Source organism: Muntiacus reevesi, chromosome 15 (genome assembly GCF_963930625.1).
Source record: "Muntiacus reevesi chromosome 15, mMunRee1.1, whole genome shotgun sequence".
NCBI lineage: Eukaryota > Metazoa > Chordata > Mammalia > Artiodactyla > Cervidae > Muntiacus > Muntiacus reevesi.
In genome coordinates this window covers 39789766-39809742 of record NC_089263.1, presented here as the reverse complement: position 1 = coordinate 39809742, position 19977 = coordinate 39789766, and the positions used below count along the sequence as shown (strand labels likewise).

The 19977-nt window shown below is 37.1% G+C and overlaps 1 protein-coding gene across 2 annotated transcripts in view; it reads right to left on the bottom strand.

Annotated features, from left to right (window-relative positions):
- The window catches only part of NUBPL (NUBP iron-sulfur cluster assembly factor, mitochondrial), a 227468-nt gene that overhangs the window by 31978 nt on the left and 175513 nt on the right, over positions 1–19977 (bottom strand). For both annotated transcript variants that reach the window (XM_065906714.1, XM_065906715.1), the window contains exon 8: positions 11380–11465. In XM_065906714.1, coding sequence (XP_065762786.1) covers positions 11380–11465 — 86 coding nt within the window. The remainder of the gene's footprint in view (positions 1–11379; positions 11466–19977) is intronic.

Genomic DNA, 19977 nt, shown 5'->3' with positions numbered 1-19977 from the left:
AGACAATATAATCATTAACCCTTGCAAATAAATACCACAAAGTTCCATACCACAGTGGGATTCTTAATTCTTTGTTTTAAACCAGCAGAAAAAACAAACCACAGGAAAAGCAAAATTCCAATCTCTCTCTTATAAAATAATTAACTATTTGTAAGACTGTAATAGTTATATTAATAGAATTGTCAAAATTAATTAAAAGGGGAAAAAAGTTCAGTACCCAGCACTAAGCTTTAATTTATCTGTTGCCCGGTCAATAGCAGCACAGACAGCTAGCTGCTCACCAAAACCCACTCTCATCTTTCATACTTAGCATGCAGCTATCCTATGTCTCTCAGGCTCCTTGAGAAATAAGACTGTGGTCACGTAACAGAGCTTTAGTTAAGAGAATGGGCACAGAAGTATAGAAGTATGTATGCCACAACTAGGCCTCGTCCATAAAAATCTCCCATGACGTATGTCTGTGCTGTCTTCCTTTTCTGGCTCGCTCAAATGAGGATGGCCCAAGGGTGACCTTAGAAGTCACATGTTAAAATGGCAGTGGTCTTTAAGCCTAAAAGACTTTGAGGAATAAAAACCACCATGCTCACCTGTTCACATACTACTATTGTTATATAAGCAAGAAATAAACTTTTACCTAATCTGCACCATTATAAATTTTGAGGTCTATCTGTGGCAGCAATTAGCTGACATTAAGTAATGCAGAAATTCAGGCTCTAAATAACTTTAGAAACTTAATAATATATGAAGAGAACAATTTAGGGCCAACAAAAATACTCAAGAAATAAAGAGATTGCAAAGACCCTATTCATCTAAATTTTAAAAAATTTTTTAACATTCTTATTAGCAAATAAAGAGACCAGTCAAAATACCTTGGCCAATACATAAACACATATGAATTGTAAATTTATGTTTCATGATATGAATAATAAGTAACATTAATTATATAACATTATGTTGACATCAAGTGTTTAGATTATACCAAGTACTGTACTAAGCCCTCATTTTTTTTCACCTCAATCCTCTGAGGGAAATACTATTATAATTCCTATATTATGAATGAGAAAATTGAAGCACAGATTAAGTAATTCACTCAGGTCATACAGCTACAACGTGACAGATCTGGGATTTGAAACCTAGCATTCACTCTCCTGAGTTCACTCTTCTAAACTACTATGTAAAAATGTCTCTATAAGCTGCACTCTACTGCCTTAACATTATAATACAGTTTCTAAAGTAATTAAACTTGCAACCATAAAAGATATACTTAGAAAATATAGCTCTCTATGTACTTAAAAAAAATCTGTGTATAAAAGGCTACAACTATACAGATAAATAAAAAAAATGTGGTACAGTGAGAAGGGACAGACACATATATCATGGGATGTAAATAGTACTAAAAAGGCCAACACCAGTTTCTTCCTTGCCAAACACTTTTAAATCACAATCCTTAGAGAATAGGATAGGGATTTGTGACTGAGAATCTAATCTCTTACTTCTAGTACACCATAATCCTGAGAGTAAAAAACTAGCTTCTAGTACATTTATGAATGGTGGCATAACTCTCAAAATCCCTTTGATTTCTGACTTTTTTCCTAACCACCCTACCCTATGTAATCAATTGCTAAGCCTGTCTATTCTTTCAAAATGTCAATTATGTTGTTCATTTTCATTGCCATTATTCTAAATTAGACCCTCACTACCTATCACCTACACTAATGTTTTTGCAACTTGCTAAAACTGTCTTGTAAGAGAAATATTTGACATCTTGATCTAATACAAAAACACATGTATATGTGTTTATGAATGAGACCATATCCCTATGAAATAACAGTTTCTCTTCCTAAGAGCAATTTACCCTGATACTGTTTAAAAACTTTGGTTACATCTCTCACTGTACTGATTTCCTGACTCATTGGTGGGTCACAACCTGGAGTGTGAATGACTCTGACCATTGCTAATGCTTTCTTATTGCCTCCATACTCCTGGCTGCTATTCTACTTATCTCCACAAGATTAATTCCTTTTAAAGTTCCATTCTAATTTTGCCTATTTCCTATCCAGCATTCATTATGAATGCCTCTAAATATTTCAGGAAGAATGTCCAAATTTTTTAAGTTAGTATTTAAGGTTTGACGGAACCTGAACCTAGCTAGCAAAGACACATACAAATGTATTACTTCAACTACAGACAAACTGAATAACCCTGAACACTAGTTATTTCCTGATTTTTTTTCAGACTGAATTCTGTCCCTTCCCTAGTCTCATGATAAACTAATAACAATCCTCCTCTGCTCATTCATTCAGTATAAATTTAGTGAGCAGCTATAGGTTCTGGGGGCTTCCCTGGTAGCCCAGTTGGTAAAGAATCTCCTTGCATGTTGGAGACCTGGGTTTGATCCCTGGGTTGGGAAGATCCCCTGGAGAAGGGAATGGCTGCCCACTCCAGGACTCTGGGCTGGAGAATTCCATGGACAGAGGAGCCTGGCAGGCTACAGTCCATGGGGTCGCAGAGTCAGACACGACTTAGTGACTTTCATTTTCTTTTCAGTTTCATATGTTGTGGACACAGTAGGAGATCAGGGGTCCCAGTACTCACAGAGTTGACAGTACGGCGCTATAATGTGAAAACAGTGACAGAATGTGAAAACAGTTACAAGAGGGGAAGCAGAGCATTACCGAATCATACACTAGAAAGAGCTTACCTCGTTAACAGGGTCAGAGCAAGTCCACCAGAGAAAAAGTCATTTAATCTAAGCACCAAAGGATAAAAAGCAGCTTACCAAGTGAGAAGTGAGGGTAAGGGTTCTGAGATATGAAAACAGCATGCTGAGGACCACGAGAAGAGAAACTATGGAAATCTCAAAGAAGAGAAAGACAAACAGTTTGCCTGGGGCAGAGAGAATGCCAGTCAGAGTGGCCTTGAGCTGGGAACAGCAGATTGTGGATGGCATTATATCCCAGGTCAAATGTCAGTGTAGGAAGCATATATATGCCTATTACATGCCACGGAAGGAACATTTGAGGATATTTAAGGTGTGTTTCTTGCCCTCTAAGAACTCAGATTCTTCTATTGGGACTGATAGGTAAACCTGTAGTGGAATAAGAGCCAAACTAGATGTATGTTCAAGTAGTTCAGAGAAAGAAGTATTAACCTTTTCTGGTAGCTTAGGTAAAGCTTCCTAGAGGATGTCATGCCTGAGCAGGAATTTGAAAAATGAATATGAACTGGCAATGGCTTTTCAGATCAGGGACCAGCAAGTACAAAATTACAGGAACATTAAAAAAAAAAAAAAAAAGAATGCCAAACATGACTTTCCCATGAAAATTTTCCTTGATAGCCCAGAGAAGAAAGAGTGCCCATGTCCCTCAGAATTCAGGGCCCCTGCACCATAATGGAGTTAGTCTACAAGGTGATAAGGTACTTGAAGAAAAAGGCTTCATTCTCACTTTTTTAAAAAAATCATCAATTGAGTTTACCACAGTACTGTGTTTACAGAAGGCACTCAATGTAAGTAAATATATATTTGTAGAATAAATAAACATAAGTATTTGTTGAATTAAAATTACTAAGTGACCCTTTATATATAGAAAGAATAAGAGAGGAAAAATACTTTAATATGGGCTTCCCTGGTGGCTCAGGGGCGAAGAATTCACCTGCCAGTACAGGAGACACGGGTTCAGTCCCTGGGTCGGGAAGACCCCCTGGGGAAGGTTATGGCAACCCACTCCAGCATTCTTGCCTGGAGAATTCCATGGAAAGAGGAGCCTGGCAGGCTACAGCCCACAGGATCGCACAGAGTCAGACATGACTTAGCGACTAAACAATGACATACCTTAATACACTTTTCAGCATCTGGAAAGATGACCTAAGAAGAAAGGGCTGGGTAGTGAAATCCCTGTGACTTTACAGTTCAAACAGTATGGGAAGGGCTCTAAATTGAGGTATCTGGGCCTTCCTTATCAGTCAGTTCAGTCGCTCAGTCGTGTCTGACTCTGCAACTCCATGAACTGCAGCATGCCAGGCTTCCCTGTCCATCACCAACTCCCGGAGTTTACTCAAACTCATGTCCATTGAGTTGGTGATGCCATCCAGCCATCTCATCCTCTGTTGTCCCCTTCTCCTCCTGTCTTCAGTCTTTCCCAGCATCAGGATCTTTTCCAATGAGTCAGCTCGCATCATGTGGCCAAAGTATTGGAGTTTTCAGCTCAACATCAGTCCTTCCAATGAACATTCAGGACTGATTTCCTTTAGGATGGACTGGTTGGATTTCCCTGCTGTCCAAGGGGCTCTCAAGAGTCTTCTCCAACACCATAGTTCAAAAGCATCAATTCTTCGCCACTCAGCTTTCTTTATAGTCCAATTCTCACATTCATATATGACTACTGGAAAAACCATAGCCTTGACTAGACGGACCTTTGTTGGCAAAGCAATGTTTCTGCTTTTTAACATTTATAAGGGCTTTCCTTACAAAAGGCAACAAAAATGGATGAGAATGACACAGTACATCGTCATCATTAAAAATGTGTAAGATTGAAAAATTATTATTCTTTAAAACTGTCTATCTACAAATACTGTCATAATCAAGAATTTGGCAAAGTTGGTATCATTTCAGGCAGAGAACAGAGAATTTAATAGCTCTTCTTCTCCTTCCCCTAAGGAGCCTTGAGTTTTAGGAAATTATTTAAATTAATTTCAAAACGTTTTTGTAGACATTAATAAACTCTGACCATACCAATGAATTCCAATGACATCACTGTTTCCATGGTAACTAATGCACTTCAAAAGGGGGAAAAAAGAGAACAAGACTAAAAACCAGGAAAAAAAATGAAATGAAGTGGTATAAACAAAGCAAAACATTTCTCCTTTGCATTTAGGGAACACTTCTTAATTTCAAATGCTTTACCATTACTCAGACTGCAAGGCTCTTAAGTGCCAGAAGGATCTCAGAGGTCATCAAATCCACATCTTGCTCAAAGCCAGGATTCCCTTCACAAGGCAGCTATACCATGGCTGTCCTCCAACTGCTTACAGAGCTCTCTGCTGGGAAGTTCTCACTCATTTACTTGCAAAGATTACTGAGCACCTGTCTTGCTTTGCAGGTTACAAGCTGACTACAACATTCTACTGCTTTTTCAAATTTTTTGCAGTTTAGAAGGCAAATAATTAAAATGGGTGAAGAATGAGGGCTATAATAAAGACAACAGACAATGTCAAAAAAACAATGGAGGGATCAAGCATTTCCAATGACTTTCATTTCCACTCCTCTTCAGTCCCACACACCCATGACCAACCACATCCTGTACCGTGTCATGACCCAGGACTGCTCTGACTCTGCAAATTTATATTCCAACATTCACTTTCACTCCCCAAACAGTTCCTTTTTTCCATAACTAATCCTGTCCTAATCCCACAAGCCTTATGCAGTCCAGTACTTCCTCACAATACTTTCTGCTTGACAGCTCAACTTTTATCCTTCAGTGACACCCACCTAACAAAATTCTGGCTTCTTCTCTTTTAAAAACTTTTCTCTCAAGGATTTCATGCTCCTTTTGAGTGAGCTGGACAATTGCCTCTGCACTCATCTTACAGAACTAGAAGTTAAGCATTCACTTATGTGTTGATAGAATGGTTATTATCCTGACCTTGAAGTGGCAGTAACAGATCATTGGTTCAGTTATCTAATTCCTGCCAAAAAGACGGATTATGAATTACTTGTTCCCATAATTTTGGGTGGATAACTATCTAACTTTTTGCTGATTTATACTTTAAAATCTCATATAAGTATTCTTATTAGTTATCTGAGTAGGCATCACTTGCATCTAGTTTATCTTGGGGGGCATAATAGGAAATAAAGTTGTTCAACTAAGTGCTTTATCGAGACAGTTTTCTATCTGAAGCAGGTATTTGGTTACTATTGCTCTAAAATTTGTCCAAGCTAAACTTCAAATTTACACGTTTGTGCACAACAAAGGAAACCATAACAAAATGAAAAGACAACCTATGGACTGGGAGAAAATATCTGCAAATGATGCAACTGATAAGGGCTTAATTTCCAAAATATACAAACAGCTCATACAACTCAATAACAAAAAAACAAAACAACCCAATCAAAAAACGGGCAGAAGACCTAAACAGACATTTCTCCAAAGAAGACATACAAATGATACTCAAATCACCAATTATTAGAGAAATGCAAATCAAAACTGCAACGAGAAAGGCCATTAGTAAAAAATCCACAAACAGCAAATGCTGCCAAGAGCATGGAAAAAAGGGAACTCTCTTGCACTGTTGGTGGGAAAGTAAATTGGTGCAGTCACTATGGAGAATAGTAAAAAGGTTCTTCAGAAACCAAAAAATAGAGCTATTATATAATCTAGCAATCCTACTCCTGGCCATATATCCGACAAAAGTAAATAAAAAAGATACATGCACCCTGATGTTCACAGAAGCATTATTTCCAATAGCTAAGGCATGGAAGCAATCTAAATATCCAGTACACCAATAGAGAAATGGATAAAGATGTGGTGTGTGTACATACATATACAGTGAAATAGTACTCAGCCATCAAAAAGGACGAAACAATGCCATTTGTAACTACATGGATGGATTTAGAGATTATCACACTAAGCAAAGTAAGTCAGAAACAGAGTTGAATGTCATATAATGTCACTTATATGTGGAATCTAAAATATGACACAAATAAACTTACCTGCAAAAAAGAAACAGATTCACAAACAGAACAGACTTCTGGCTGTTGGGGTCAGGGGGTTGGATTGGGAGTTTGGGATTAGAAGATGCAAACTATTATATATAGAATGAATAAACTACAAGGTCCTACTGTGCAGCACAGGGAACTATATTAAATACCCTGTAATAAACCATAATGCAAAACAAACAGTTCTGCTTTACAAGCTCTAAAATCTAACCAAGAATTAAACATAGCCATTAGGAGCCACAGAGATGAAAGTATCATGTTGGCTTCATATAGAAACACTTGATCTAAACTACACTTTGGCACAAGTCCACTTACTTTTGATGAGGCACACTAGGAGGAAGAACCCTCTATTCATGGTTACAAAGGTGACAAAGATGTGTTCATTACCTACAGGGTTTCTTTTATTAACATTCTTGAGGATCTAGGAAAGAGTAATGCCTCGCCTCTCAGTTCTGCTTCTTTTGAGCATCAAGCTCTTTTTAAAAAAATTTACTGAAATATAGTTGACTTACAATGTTGTGTGAATTTCTTCTGCACAACAAAGTGACTCAGTTATATATAATTATGTATATATGTTATCTACTAATCCCAAACTCCTGTTCCTTTGCTTCCCTACTCCCCCATCCCCTTGGCAACCACAAGTCTATTCTTTATGTCTGTGAGTCTGTTTTTGTTTTATAGATAAATTGACTTGTATAGCACTTTAGATTCCATATATGAGTAATATCATATGGTATTTATCTTTCTCTTTCTGAGTTACTTTGTTCAGTATGATAATCTCTAGGTCCATCCATGTTACTGCAAATGGCACTATTTCATTCTTTCCTGATGTCTGAGGAATAGTAATCTCCTTTATCCATTCATCTGTCAGTGGACATTTAGGCTGTTTCCATATCCTGGCTATTATCAATCGTGCTTCAAGCTCTTTTATTTAACCTCACAGAAATGGACAGTCTTTTTTTTTTTTTAATTTTATTTTATTAGTTGGAGGCTAATTACTTCACAACATTTCAGTGGGTTTTGTCATATATTGACATGAATCAGCCATAGAGTTACATGTATTCCCCATCCCGATCCCCCCTCCCACCTCCCTCTCCACCCTACTCCTCTGGGTCCTCCCAGTGCACCAGGCCCGAGCACTTGTCTCATGCATCTTACCTGGGCTAGTGATCTGTTTCACCATAGATAATATACATGCTGTTCTTTCGAAACATCCCACCCTCACCTTCTCCCACAGAGTTCAAAAGTCTGTTCTGTACTTCTGTGTCTCTTTTTCTGTTTTGCATATAGGGTTATCGTTACCATCTTTCTAAATTCCATATATATGTGTTAGTATGCTGTAATGTTCTTTATCTTTCTGGCTTACTTCACTCTGTATATTGGGCTCCAGTTTCATCCATCTCATTAGAACTGATTCAAATGAATTCTTTTTAATGGCTGAGTAATATTCCATGGTGTATATGTACCACAGATTCCTTATCCATTCATCTGCTGATGGGCATCTAGGTTGCTTCCATGTCCTGGCTATTATAAACAGTGCTGCGATGAATATTGGGGTACACGTGTCTCTTTCAGATCTGGTTTCCTCAGTGTGTATGCCCAGAAGTGGTATTGCTGGGTCATATGGCAGCTCTATTTCCAGTTTTTTAAGAAATCTCCACACTGTTCTCCATAGTGGCTGTACTAGTTTGCATTCCCACCAACAGTGTAAGAGGGTTCCCTTTTCTCCACACCCTCTCCAGCATTTATTGCTTGTAGACTTTTGGATAGCAGCCATCCTGACTGGCGTGTAATGGTACCTCATTGTGGTTTTGATTTGCATTTCTCTGATAATGAGTGATGTTGAGCATCTTTTCATGTGTTTGTTAGCCATCTGTATGTCTTCTTTGGAGAAATGTCTGTTTAGTTCTTTGGCCCATTTTTTGATTGGGTCATTTATTTTTCTGGAATTGAGCTGCAGGAGTTGCTTGTATATTTTTGAGATTAATCCTTTGTCTGTTTCTTCATTTGTTATTATTTTCTCCCAATCTGAGGGCTGTCTTTTCACCTTACTTATAGTTTCCTTTGTAGTGCAGAAGCTTTTAAGTTTCATTAGGTCCCATTTGTTTAGTTTTGCTTTTATTTCCAATATTCTGGTAGGTGGGTCATAGAGGATCCTGCTGAGATTTATGTCGGAGAGTGTTTTGCCTATGTTCTCCTCTAGGAGTTTTATAGTTTCTGGTCTTACATTTAGATCTTTAATCCATTTTGAGTTTATTTTTGTGTATGGTGTTAGAAAGTGTTCCAGTTTCATTCTTTTACAAGTGGTTGACCAGTTTTCCCAGCACCACTTGTTAAAGAGATTGTCTTTTTTCCATTGTATATCCTTGCCTCCTTTGTCAAAGATAAGGTGTCCATAGGTACGTGGATTTATCTCTGGGCTTTCTATTCTGTTCCATTGATCTATATTTCTGTCTTTGTGCCAGTACCATACTGTCTTGATGACTGTGGCTTTGTAGTAGAGTCTGAAGTCAGGCAGGTTGATTCCTCCAGTTCCATTCTTCTTTCTCAAGATTACTTTGGCTATTCAAGGTTTTTTGTATTTCCATACAAATTGTGAAATTATTTGTTCTAGTTCTGTGAAAAATACCGTTGGTAGCTTGATAGGGATTGCATTGAATTTATAGATTGCTTTGGGTAGAATAGCCATTTTGACAATATTGATTCTTCCAATCCATGAACACTGTTATGTTTCTCCATCTGTTTGTGTCCTCTTTGATTTCTCTCATCAGTGTTTTATAGTTTTCTATGTATAGGTCTTTTGTTTCTTTAGGTAGATATACTCCTAAGTATTTTATTCTTTTTGTTGCAATGGTGAATGGTATTGTTTCCTTAATTTCTCTTTCTGTTTTTTCATTGCTAGTATACAGGAATGCAAGGGATTTCTGTGTGTTAATTTTATATCCTGCAACTTTACTATATTCATTGATTAGCTCTAGTAATTTTCTGGTAGAGTCTTTAGGGTTTTCTATGTAGAGGATCATGTCATCTGCAAACAGCGAGAGTTTCACTTCTTTTCCTATCTGGATTCCTTTTACTTCTTTTTCTGCTCTGATTGCTGTGGCCAAAACTTCCAACACTATGTTGAACAGTAGTGGTGAGAGTGGGCACCCTTGTCTTGTTCCTGATTTCAGGGGAAATGATTTCAATTTTTCACCATTGAGGGTGATGCTTGCTGTAGGTTTGTCATATATAGCTTTTATTATGTTGAGGTATGTTCCTTCTATTCCTGCTTTCTGGAGAGTTTTAATCATAAATGAGTGTTGAATTTTGTCAAAGGCTTTCTCTGCATCTATTGAGATAATCATATGGTTTTTATCTTCCAATTTGTTAATGTGGTGTATTACATTGATTGATTTGCGGATATTAAAGAATCCTTGCATTCCTGGGATAAAGCCCACTTGGTCATGGTGTATGATTTTTTTAATATGTTGTTGGATTCTGTTTGCTAGAATTTTGTTAAGGATTTTTGCATCTATGTTCATCAGTGATATTGGCCTGTAGTTTTCTTTTTTTGTGGCATCTTTGTCTGGTTTTGGAATTAGGGTGATGGTGGCCTCATAGAATGAGTTTGGAAGTTTACCTTCTTCTGCAATTTTCTGGAAGAGTTTGAGTAAGACAGGTGTTAGCTTTTCTCTAAATTTTTGGTAGAATTCAGCTGTGAAGCCATCTGGTCCTGGGCTTTTGTTTGCTGGAAGATTTCTGATTACAGTTTCGATTTCCTTGCTTGTGATGGGTCTGTTAAGATCTATTTATTCCTGGTTCAGTTTTGGAAAGTTATACTTTTCTAAGAATTTGTCCAAGAAATGGACAGTCTTATAATGGCCCTCTGTTTCTTTCCCTGTGACTGCTTGAAAATACATGGCATACTTCTAGCACAGATCTAAGTCCCTTAATAACATGCAAGTTATTTACAGACTTCACTTCTGACTCCAACTGATTTTAATTGTCCTTTCTCTCCCTTGTATAATATTTTTATTTTTTGCCACTTTGTATAGCAAATTCTTCCTTTCAAGAAGATGGTGAGGCTATAAATGAGTTAAACTGTAGAAGACAGAAGGAAAAAAGTCATCTACCTACATAATTTCCCAAAATTCTCATTATGTTTTTTTTAGTCAGTGACAGGTACAAATAGTTGAAGGGAATAATTGTTCAGAAAACTCATACCAAAAAAAGAAAATTCATACCTGAACGATATTTCAGCATTTTCTTTGATTAATGTAATATGCATTCCTGTTTCCACCTATATGTGTATTTTTAAAGTAACAATTAAAATGAATTACGGGCTACCCTGGTGGCTCAGTGGTAAAGAATGTGCCTGCCAATGCAGGAGATGTGGGTTCAATCCTTGAGTCAGGAAAATCCCCTGGAGAAGGAAATGGCAACTCACTCCAGTAATCTTGCCTGGGAAAGCCTATGGACAGAGGAGCCTGGTGGTTACAACCCATGGGGTCGCAAGAGTTGGACATGGCTTAGCGACTAAACAACAACAAAAAATGAAGTAGGGTGTTCATACAGATTTCCACCCAGAACTAAATTAAATTTTCAATTGTGTTTCTCAATGATCTGCTTTTTTAGTTAGAAGCATTTCTTATTTTTCCAACAGTGAAGGTGTAAATACTTACAGGCACGTGGACTTTTCGAAACATCTCAGCCCCCTTGTGTGCATCCATCAGTGCAATGTCCTGAGGCGTGGAGACGATGACAGCACCTAACCAAGTGAGAACAGACATAGCGAAATGATGCTATTATCTAATTCCTTACGGAAAGAATGCTTCCAAAATTCTGTTGACTACACACTAAAAGAGTCTATTCTATTAACTGCTTAGGTAATGTGTATAAATTTCACTTACATGAATAGGAAAGATAAGGAAATGTCTATTTTGTTCTTGCCAATTTTTGACTCCTTACTCCTAAAATGAAAACTGACCTGTGATTCATGATCACAGCGGTATCAGCAGGATCTTCTTGCCTTTCACACACACAATGTGCCCCCTAGAAGATGCACGAAGTAAGCTTTACTTTCAAGAACATAACAGCCTACCTGGGGAGACCCCCCCAAATTAGGGATTCAACACAGTGTGCTACCAAGGATTATAATAAAGGTAGACCGAGGGTGTTATGGAGTTATGAAGGAAGAACAAAGGAAAAATAACTAATTGAATCTACAGAAGAGGATGGTGAAGGTGATCATGAATGGGATGAGGAAACAGGTGATAAGAAGAAACAAGAGGGGAAAGTTTTCAGAAAGAAATGATACCCCAGCTGAGTTCTAAATCTGTATTACAGAAAACTCGGTACTGTGGTTTACACTGTAGAGAACAGTTTGGTGGGGATAAAACTAGGGGTTGTGGGAGAAACTTGGATGCAAAACAGTGGTAGTCTGAACTAAGGCAGCACTGAAAGTAGATAGAGATGGAGGCTTTCCTGGGTCTCCACTATGACCCCACAGTAACCAGATAGTTTTGAGTTTTGAGGGAAAGTGCAGTACAATTTTTTTTCTGTAAGTAGAAACACCAGAGACCTGGTTATGATTTGTAGACACTGTGAATTTCTTAAATTTGAGGGTTTCTTCTAGATGACAGACTGGAAAAAATGAACATATTTTAGATCACCTGATGAGCACAACTGATAATTAAATATTTACTGCTATGACATCTCAGCATTCCAAACCACCAAATTAGCAGTAGTACTCTGGCAGAGCAATGAAAACAGAAGTAGGGTTAACAATAAATAACTGATGGCATCAAGTGAAGGGCAAATGATACTATTACAGAGTACTACAGAGTCTGAAGAAACAGTCTGAAGAAGACAGAATAAAGTAGCAGCAGAATCAAGTTCTCACAAAGCACGTGGCAGGACTGGCTCACTAAACTCAGAGTAACTGCAGTAGCAGTTAGCCGCAAATTCATCTTGCAATTGGTATTTTCATTACAGCAGAAACTTCATCTTTCATATTAAATTAATGTCAATAGTTTGAATTTTATTGATTTTATACATTTGCTTGAATTTAATTTGTAAGTTTTGTAGTTTTTAAAAATTATATAAAAGCTATAAGCTTAAGGAATTTGTGTTTATGCTTAGTTAAGTAGCCTACTAATAAAAATAAGTCTATTTGGGGCATGGAGCAGATTATTTTCCTTTAGAAGAAGGGTTTATTCATTAGACAAGCTTCAGAAACACTGGCTTGGAATTCAAACAGAATGAAAATTCAAATTTTTATTCCATAGCTGACTACCAGTGTGACAAGGGGAATAACTTAATCTCTTTGAGATTTAGCTTCTAATTTACAAAATGGCATAGTAATACTTAGGTAACAGGATGCAATAATTTAATGAAGTACTGTACATAAGATATTCGACATGATGCCATAGGTAAACGTTCAATAAATGATAAATGTTGCTGTTGGTTATATGTTTTATTATTTTTATTACTATTATTAGTAAAAATGTCCTAGAAGTTGTTGGCAAGGTCATTTTCATATTTGCCATCAGGCAGCTCATCCTATTTTTTGAACTGTTCCATGGATCACTACATTCTTCTATTTTGATTTATTCTTCCCAAGAAACCCAAAACAAACCAACATTTCTCTTTTTCCTCTTTTAAAGACTGATGGAAATAACTGTTGTGCAAAAATATACTCAACTCTGCACATCCAACGTATTTCCCTAATTTGCCACCTTCCCGGTTCTGTCATCATATCCAGGCATTTGGAGAAAAACTAATTCCAGTTCTGCCCCCATCTATCTGTGTGACTAACCTTGGGCAAATAACTCAGAATCACTCCAGGTCTCAGTTTCCTTAGTCATAAAATTAATGCAAGGGCAGACAGTCTTCGAGGTCTCAGCCAGCTCTCTGATCATGCAACTTTGCATTCCCTCTTAACTGTAGTTTTCAGTTCAACCAGGCTGCCTCAGTAATCCTATTTAAGCAGATGTGAAATACCACCTCCCCTAAGAATTATAGTCCCTCAATCTCAGAGCCATTCTCTTCACCTGTAAACAACACCCCCCGCCCCACCTTGGCTATTTCCTCCAAATTCTCTCATAATGATAAATCAGTACAGAGGGGTTTTCTATTAGCCCTAAAAAGTACCTTTAGCTTTACAATAACATAAACATTTTTTGTTTGAAACACACTTCATCTACTGTTTGTACTACTACTACACAATACAGTTTCATGGACGGTTATTTTTCTCAATTTTTAATCAAACAAAATAACCCAGTGCTGTACACAAAACAGGCGCTTAACAAAGGATGGGGGATTTAAATAACTGTCCTATGTTTTCGAATTATCCTAGACTACAGTTCTAAGAACGCCTTGTAACTCCTTGAACCAGGAGTCAAAAGCTACGAATTCTGGTTTTGTTGACTATGCTAATGTATTATATAATCTTGAACAGCTCACTAAATCTCAATACATCTCCATTAACTTCTCTATAAAATGAACCTATTTCCACTGGTCTTATTTAAAGAGCTGTTTCACTTTTTAAAAAACAACATAAAACTATTACATAAATGCTTAGTGATAACTATAAGACCCTAGAGAGAGGGATTAAAGTGTCTTGGTTTTCTTTTACTTAACGCTAACACGGTATCACAAATAAGCATCCATGGTGCCCGAGTTTGTTTGCAACTTAAACAGAACCACTCATACATCATAATACATTTCTGACAAGGACAGACAACGATCATCTTCCATGTTCCATAAAATGCTCACAAAACATGTACATATTCCACTGGAACTACCAGCTACATTCATAAGAGTTTTTGGTGTAAGATTTTTTTTTCCCCTTAAATATATGTTCTTAACTATTGACTAATTGCAATGTAATCAGTCTTCAGGATGCAGCTTTGAGAAAAAAATTTCTAGCCCTTGTTAAACAATACAAAAACATAACTGACCCATAGAGAAATCACTACACTTCTTTTGCTGTACCAAATTTTAGTGCATTGCACATGTAACTATTCCAGACACCCTAAAGTGACCTCTACAAATTATAAAGAAATAAGGTAAACAAAAGAGAAACAAAACCTCCAGTAAAATTAATCATTAACCAATTTGTGCATCACAATGCACATTTTTAAGTTTTAAAGGAATTATGGTTTTTGTTACTAATCTCTTAACTTAAAATATGATCTCTAAACCTGATATTACAGTTTATCTCTACAATTCTTGACTTTCTAGTTGATAAATTTTAATTTTTCTCACAGACAATGGAACATGAACCAATATGAACTAGCCTAGATTGTTCCTCTCTATACCATCACTGATGATGTCACTTCAGTTTTGTGATGGTTTGTTAGAAAACTTATGCTCCCTCTACTGACCACAAGAAATACTAATAGCAACAAAGAGAATGTTTAGTTTGCAATAAATATAATAATTTTCAAGGGGTAAAAACACAGTATCATAAAGTGCCATCTCAAGAATTCCATGAAGAATTTTCTATCCATTTTCTAGGGTAAATGTCTAAGTCTAAATAAACAATATTGTTTAAATGTTATTTTCCAAGTTGTAATCTATGTAAACGGCTTTTTACTAACTGGGATTTACTATAAGAGGTTAATTGTCTATCAGATTCTGCAAAGTATGCAAACATCTTGAAAAATAGTTATTTAGAGTATTGTCTTAACTGCTAATTCTCTTGAGTATTGAGAGGAAATTGCATCTATAACTGCATATCTAGATTTGGGTCCGAGTTCAGAGCAGTTAGTTCCAGTATTCATGTATGGATGTGAGAGTTGGACCAAAAAGAAAGCTGAGCACTGAACAACTGATGCTTTTGAACTGTGGTGCTGGAGAAGACTCTTTGAGAGTCCCTTGGTGTGCAAGGAGATCCAACCAGTCCATCCTAAAGGAAATCAGTCCTGAATATTCATTGGAAGGACTGATGTTGAAGCTGAAACTCCAATACTTTGGCCACCTGATGCAAAGAACTGACTCACTGAAAAAGACCCTGATGCTGGCAAAGATTGAAGGTGGGAGAAGAGGATGACAGAGGATGAGATGGTTGGGTGGCATCACCGACTCAACAGACATAAGTCTGAATAAGCTCCAGGAGTTGGTGATGGACAGGAAAGCCTGGCATGCTGCAGTCCACAGGGTCGCAAAGAGTCAGACATGACTGAGCGACCAAACTGAACTGAAATGAAGCATTTAAAACTAATCATTCCAGATGTTAAGCTGATCATAATTATACCAGTGTGGAATTACTCAACTATGGCATTCTAAGTCTCCAAGGCATAAATTGTATCTAATTCCCATGCTTGATTGAGAATTTCAGTGTTGGAACCTAATAAAAATATACAACAGAAACCGCCCTTAAGTATACCTGGATGAGTAATTCTATATAATCCTTTAGCACGCCAATGTAAAGTCAACTAACACTTAAAAGAAGAAATTAACTGCTACCCTTAGAGTTCACAGTGCTCTAATATTTAGTGCTGCTGATGCTCGGTGATTTATTTAAAGATACTTGCAGCAAAATAATCATTTTCTGCTAGCTTAGCATAAACATAATTGTTTATTGACTATAAAGGAGATTTGCTTCAGTATTTTTTAGCTCTCCCTTGCCATTCTTCTCTATAACTCCCAAACTTCCTGAATTGTAAACATTATTGCCTGTAATATCAATAAATGTCCACTAATATTAGCATCAGATTAAGTAAAACAAAATTAAAAAGGCAAATTCACCTTAAATGTACCCCCAGATTGTGTTTCAACAGGGACTATAAATAATTCTTTCATGAGTCACTGTTTTGGATTCTATATGCCATTCCAACAGAGGAGTGAATTGGCTATAGTCACAAAGGGTATATGTTTTACTAATTTAAAGATCAATCATTATGTTGCTCACTTTAGAAATGAATTTTGTCACAGAAAATTATGCCAATTGCTGCCAAAAAGCATTATAAAACACAATAATTAGTGGAAATCATAGTATTTCAAAGTCATTGGTGAGAGAGAGCATGTGCATTTTTAGTTAAGAATTCAAGTTTGTTAAAGGAATCTGGACACACATCTGCTATTTAGAAAGAGAGATTAGCTCTTCAATAATGGAGTCAAAAGGCAACAGGCTTCCAATCACCTCACCCTAATGATGAACTCACTAGGGGATTCAGACTGCGTTCACTGTGAACCACTGAGGACAAGAGAAGTTTCCGGAGATTCTATAGAGCTTGGGCTAGAACCATACAGTTCTCTCATATTCTACTCACAAGCTGTTTCTCTCTCTCATTCTCATTCTCCCCCTCAGTTCTGATGTTATCAGTAAAGATTAAATCCTGACTTCTCTCCAGTCTTGAGTCCATCTTTATGTTGATCAGTAAACACCTAGAGAAGCCTACTTGTTGTACACAAATGTCTCTGCAATGTTCTTCTATATGTGTCTGTTCATGCTGGACTCTTAAGATTTAATATTTTGGATTTCAAACTCTGTTAGATGCACATAAAGTCCAACCTGCCCATGCTTGCAGTGAGCCACCACCAAAGGCTGTTTTGTTCATAACGGTACACATTCCTTTCTGAACACATTCTTTATCCAACATGAACGCCAAAGAAGAGAACTGCTATACCCTGATTACCTTAACTGTATTTAACCAGGTGTATTTCACAAAAGAAACTCCGAGATTTTTCATGGAAAAGCTTTGCTCCATTTTCAAATCATACTTAAGACATGAAGACATTCTTCAGAGCTACACAGCACTCTGATCAAATCTTTAACATCTATGACAAAGTGCAAAAATTTTTAAATGACAGATTGTGAGTCTCATCCTTTTTCTACATACAAATGTTTAATAGATTTAAAAGTAGTTTTAAATATGAATCTGACTATCCATTGGCCATTAACTATTCATTGAACTTTAAGATATTAAGGAATTTTAGTTGTCAGACATATGATGAACAAAGTGCCTAGAAATTCTTCTAAGACAAAACTGAATGAATGCTATCAGAAGGGTCCCATCAAAACACAGGCTGGATAAATCAAGGAATTCTATCATCAGATAAGTTGCTCTAGATGGAATGATCCTGAAATCTACATAAGAATCATTTGGGGAAGTTTTTCAAATCCTGGGTCTTTCTATGTCATAGTTTAAAAGTTGTTAATTTTTAGGCTATTTCCTTGAACTGTTAACTGACACACGATAACTTCCACCTATAATATATGTTGACACAAACACAGGGGCCCTGCTTCTTAAATTTAATTGAAAACATTATTGTTCATTAACCAATAGCATTATATTTGCTTTATAATTTGATTTCCAAACTAACAAAGACTGAAGTTTCAGACTGAATATCAGGAGTGTCCCTAGAGATAAAACACTGGAATACAATTCCTAATCTTTAATCCTTGGCTACAATTTGCCTAACAAAAACCAAAAAAAAAAAAATTATTTTGGAAAGAATTTTTACAATTTGATGGATAAAACAGTAATTCTCTTCTACATCATGTGATTATTTGCCAAATATCCATTAATTATAACCCTGCCCAAGATTTTCGTGGAAATACACCAGGGGAGAAATCCAAAACTGACTGTCTCCTTTAGTTTCGTACTACAAACTGAAAACACAATGAAGATTTACTACCTCTGAATACCAGAAAAATCTATGACCTAAGTCTGCCACCTATCAGGTATTAGCATGCTTTAAGCTTTACAGTTTGAGGTAATTACATATTGTAAAATGTTGGGGAAAAATATCACTAAAATCCGAAGCAGCCAAATATGGCCCATGGTAATTTACTTAATGAAGGCAACAATATGTTTCCAATCCTTTCATCTTATAAAAACTACTGTTGGGCTTCTCCAGTGACTCAGTGATAAAGAATTCCCCTGCCAATACAGGAGACCCAGGTACAAGCCCTGATCTGGAAAGATCCCACAGGTTGTGAAGCAACAAAACCCACGGGCCACAACTATTGAGCCTGCGCTCTAGAATCCAGGAGTCGCAACTACTGAAGCCCCTCACCTGTCCTAGAGCCCATACTCTGCAACAAGAGAAGCCACCGCAATGAGAAACCTGCACATCGCAACTAGAGAGCAGACTCCACTCGCCACAACTAGAGAAAAGCCTAGAAGGCAACAAAGACACAGGACAGCCACAAATACACACATAAATAAAATTACACACACACACACATTCCCCACTATCAAAATTGGCAGTCAGAGAGTATTGCTATAAAAGAGATAACTGAATAGCCCAAGCTGGTGGTGGGAAAAATACAAGTGTGGGCTTGGACTAGCATCTATGATGAGTGAATAGGAGTTCAGTTAATGTGGCAAAAGGCCCACTGCCTTTCACAAGCAATAAATGCCTTTCACTTTAAGTGATGACTGAAATATTAAGGTGGCTTAATTTAAAATTCCCATCTCATCTCATTTAAGTGAGTAAGAGGCAGAAAGGCCTCTGGCTTTCCTTCTATCTGCAGTGTCCAGACAGGAAGGGCTCTAGACAGGAAGAAGGGCATAACCTCATTTTCATAATGCAATGCCAGTCTGCTAGCGCAGCTTCTCTTAAGTCCATGGATATTTAGCATATTGTCTAGCTGCCTACCTGCCACATGCAGTAGCTTCTCCCTCCTTGTGGGAAAGTAATGAAGACAGTACCCACAGCAGGACCACCTGGCTGTTTTCTATGCCCTTCCTTGGAAGTAAAAGAAAGAAGACCAAGAAGGGATCATGTGCTCCCCTCATGAATGTTCAGTCTTTGTCCCTTCTATTTTAAGAATCATTTCCAGAAGTTTTATTCCCGCATCTATTTTTACTTAATAAAGTGAAGGAGAACTTTTTTTTTCATAACCCTATCCTATCAAAATAAACCCTTCTATCCATCACTCCCCACTGCAACAAAATATACTTAACATCACAATTTATCTCCAATATAAATATTCTGTTCATTAATTTGACAACAGCAAAATTTTGCCCTCTGGTAACATGAATGTTCACTAATTTGACTGTATTGAAATCTGTATTAGCTTCAAATTTTCAGAAGGCAGGGATCTGTACTTCATCAATCACAAGTCACTAATTCACAGTTACAATGACAACCATGAAGGGAAAAAAAGCTGTTTTGATTATTTTCCACTTGCTGTGCTCCACTTACTTCCTCTCCTTCTTCCCCAGGCTCTGCTTCATTCTCTGTCCTGATCAACCCAGGCAGCTGACCTGTGTGAATTCTATCGCCTGAATTTCCTTATCCTCTGGCTTTCATTAGGGATCTGC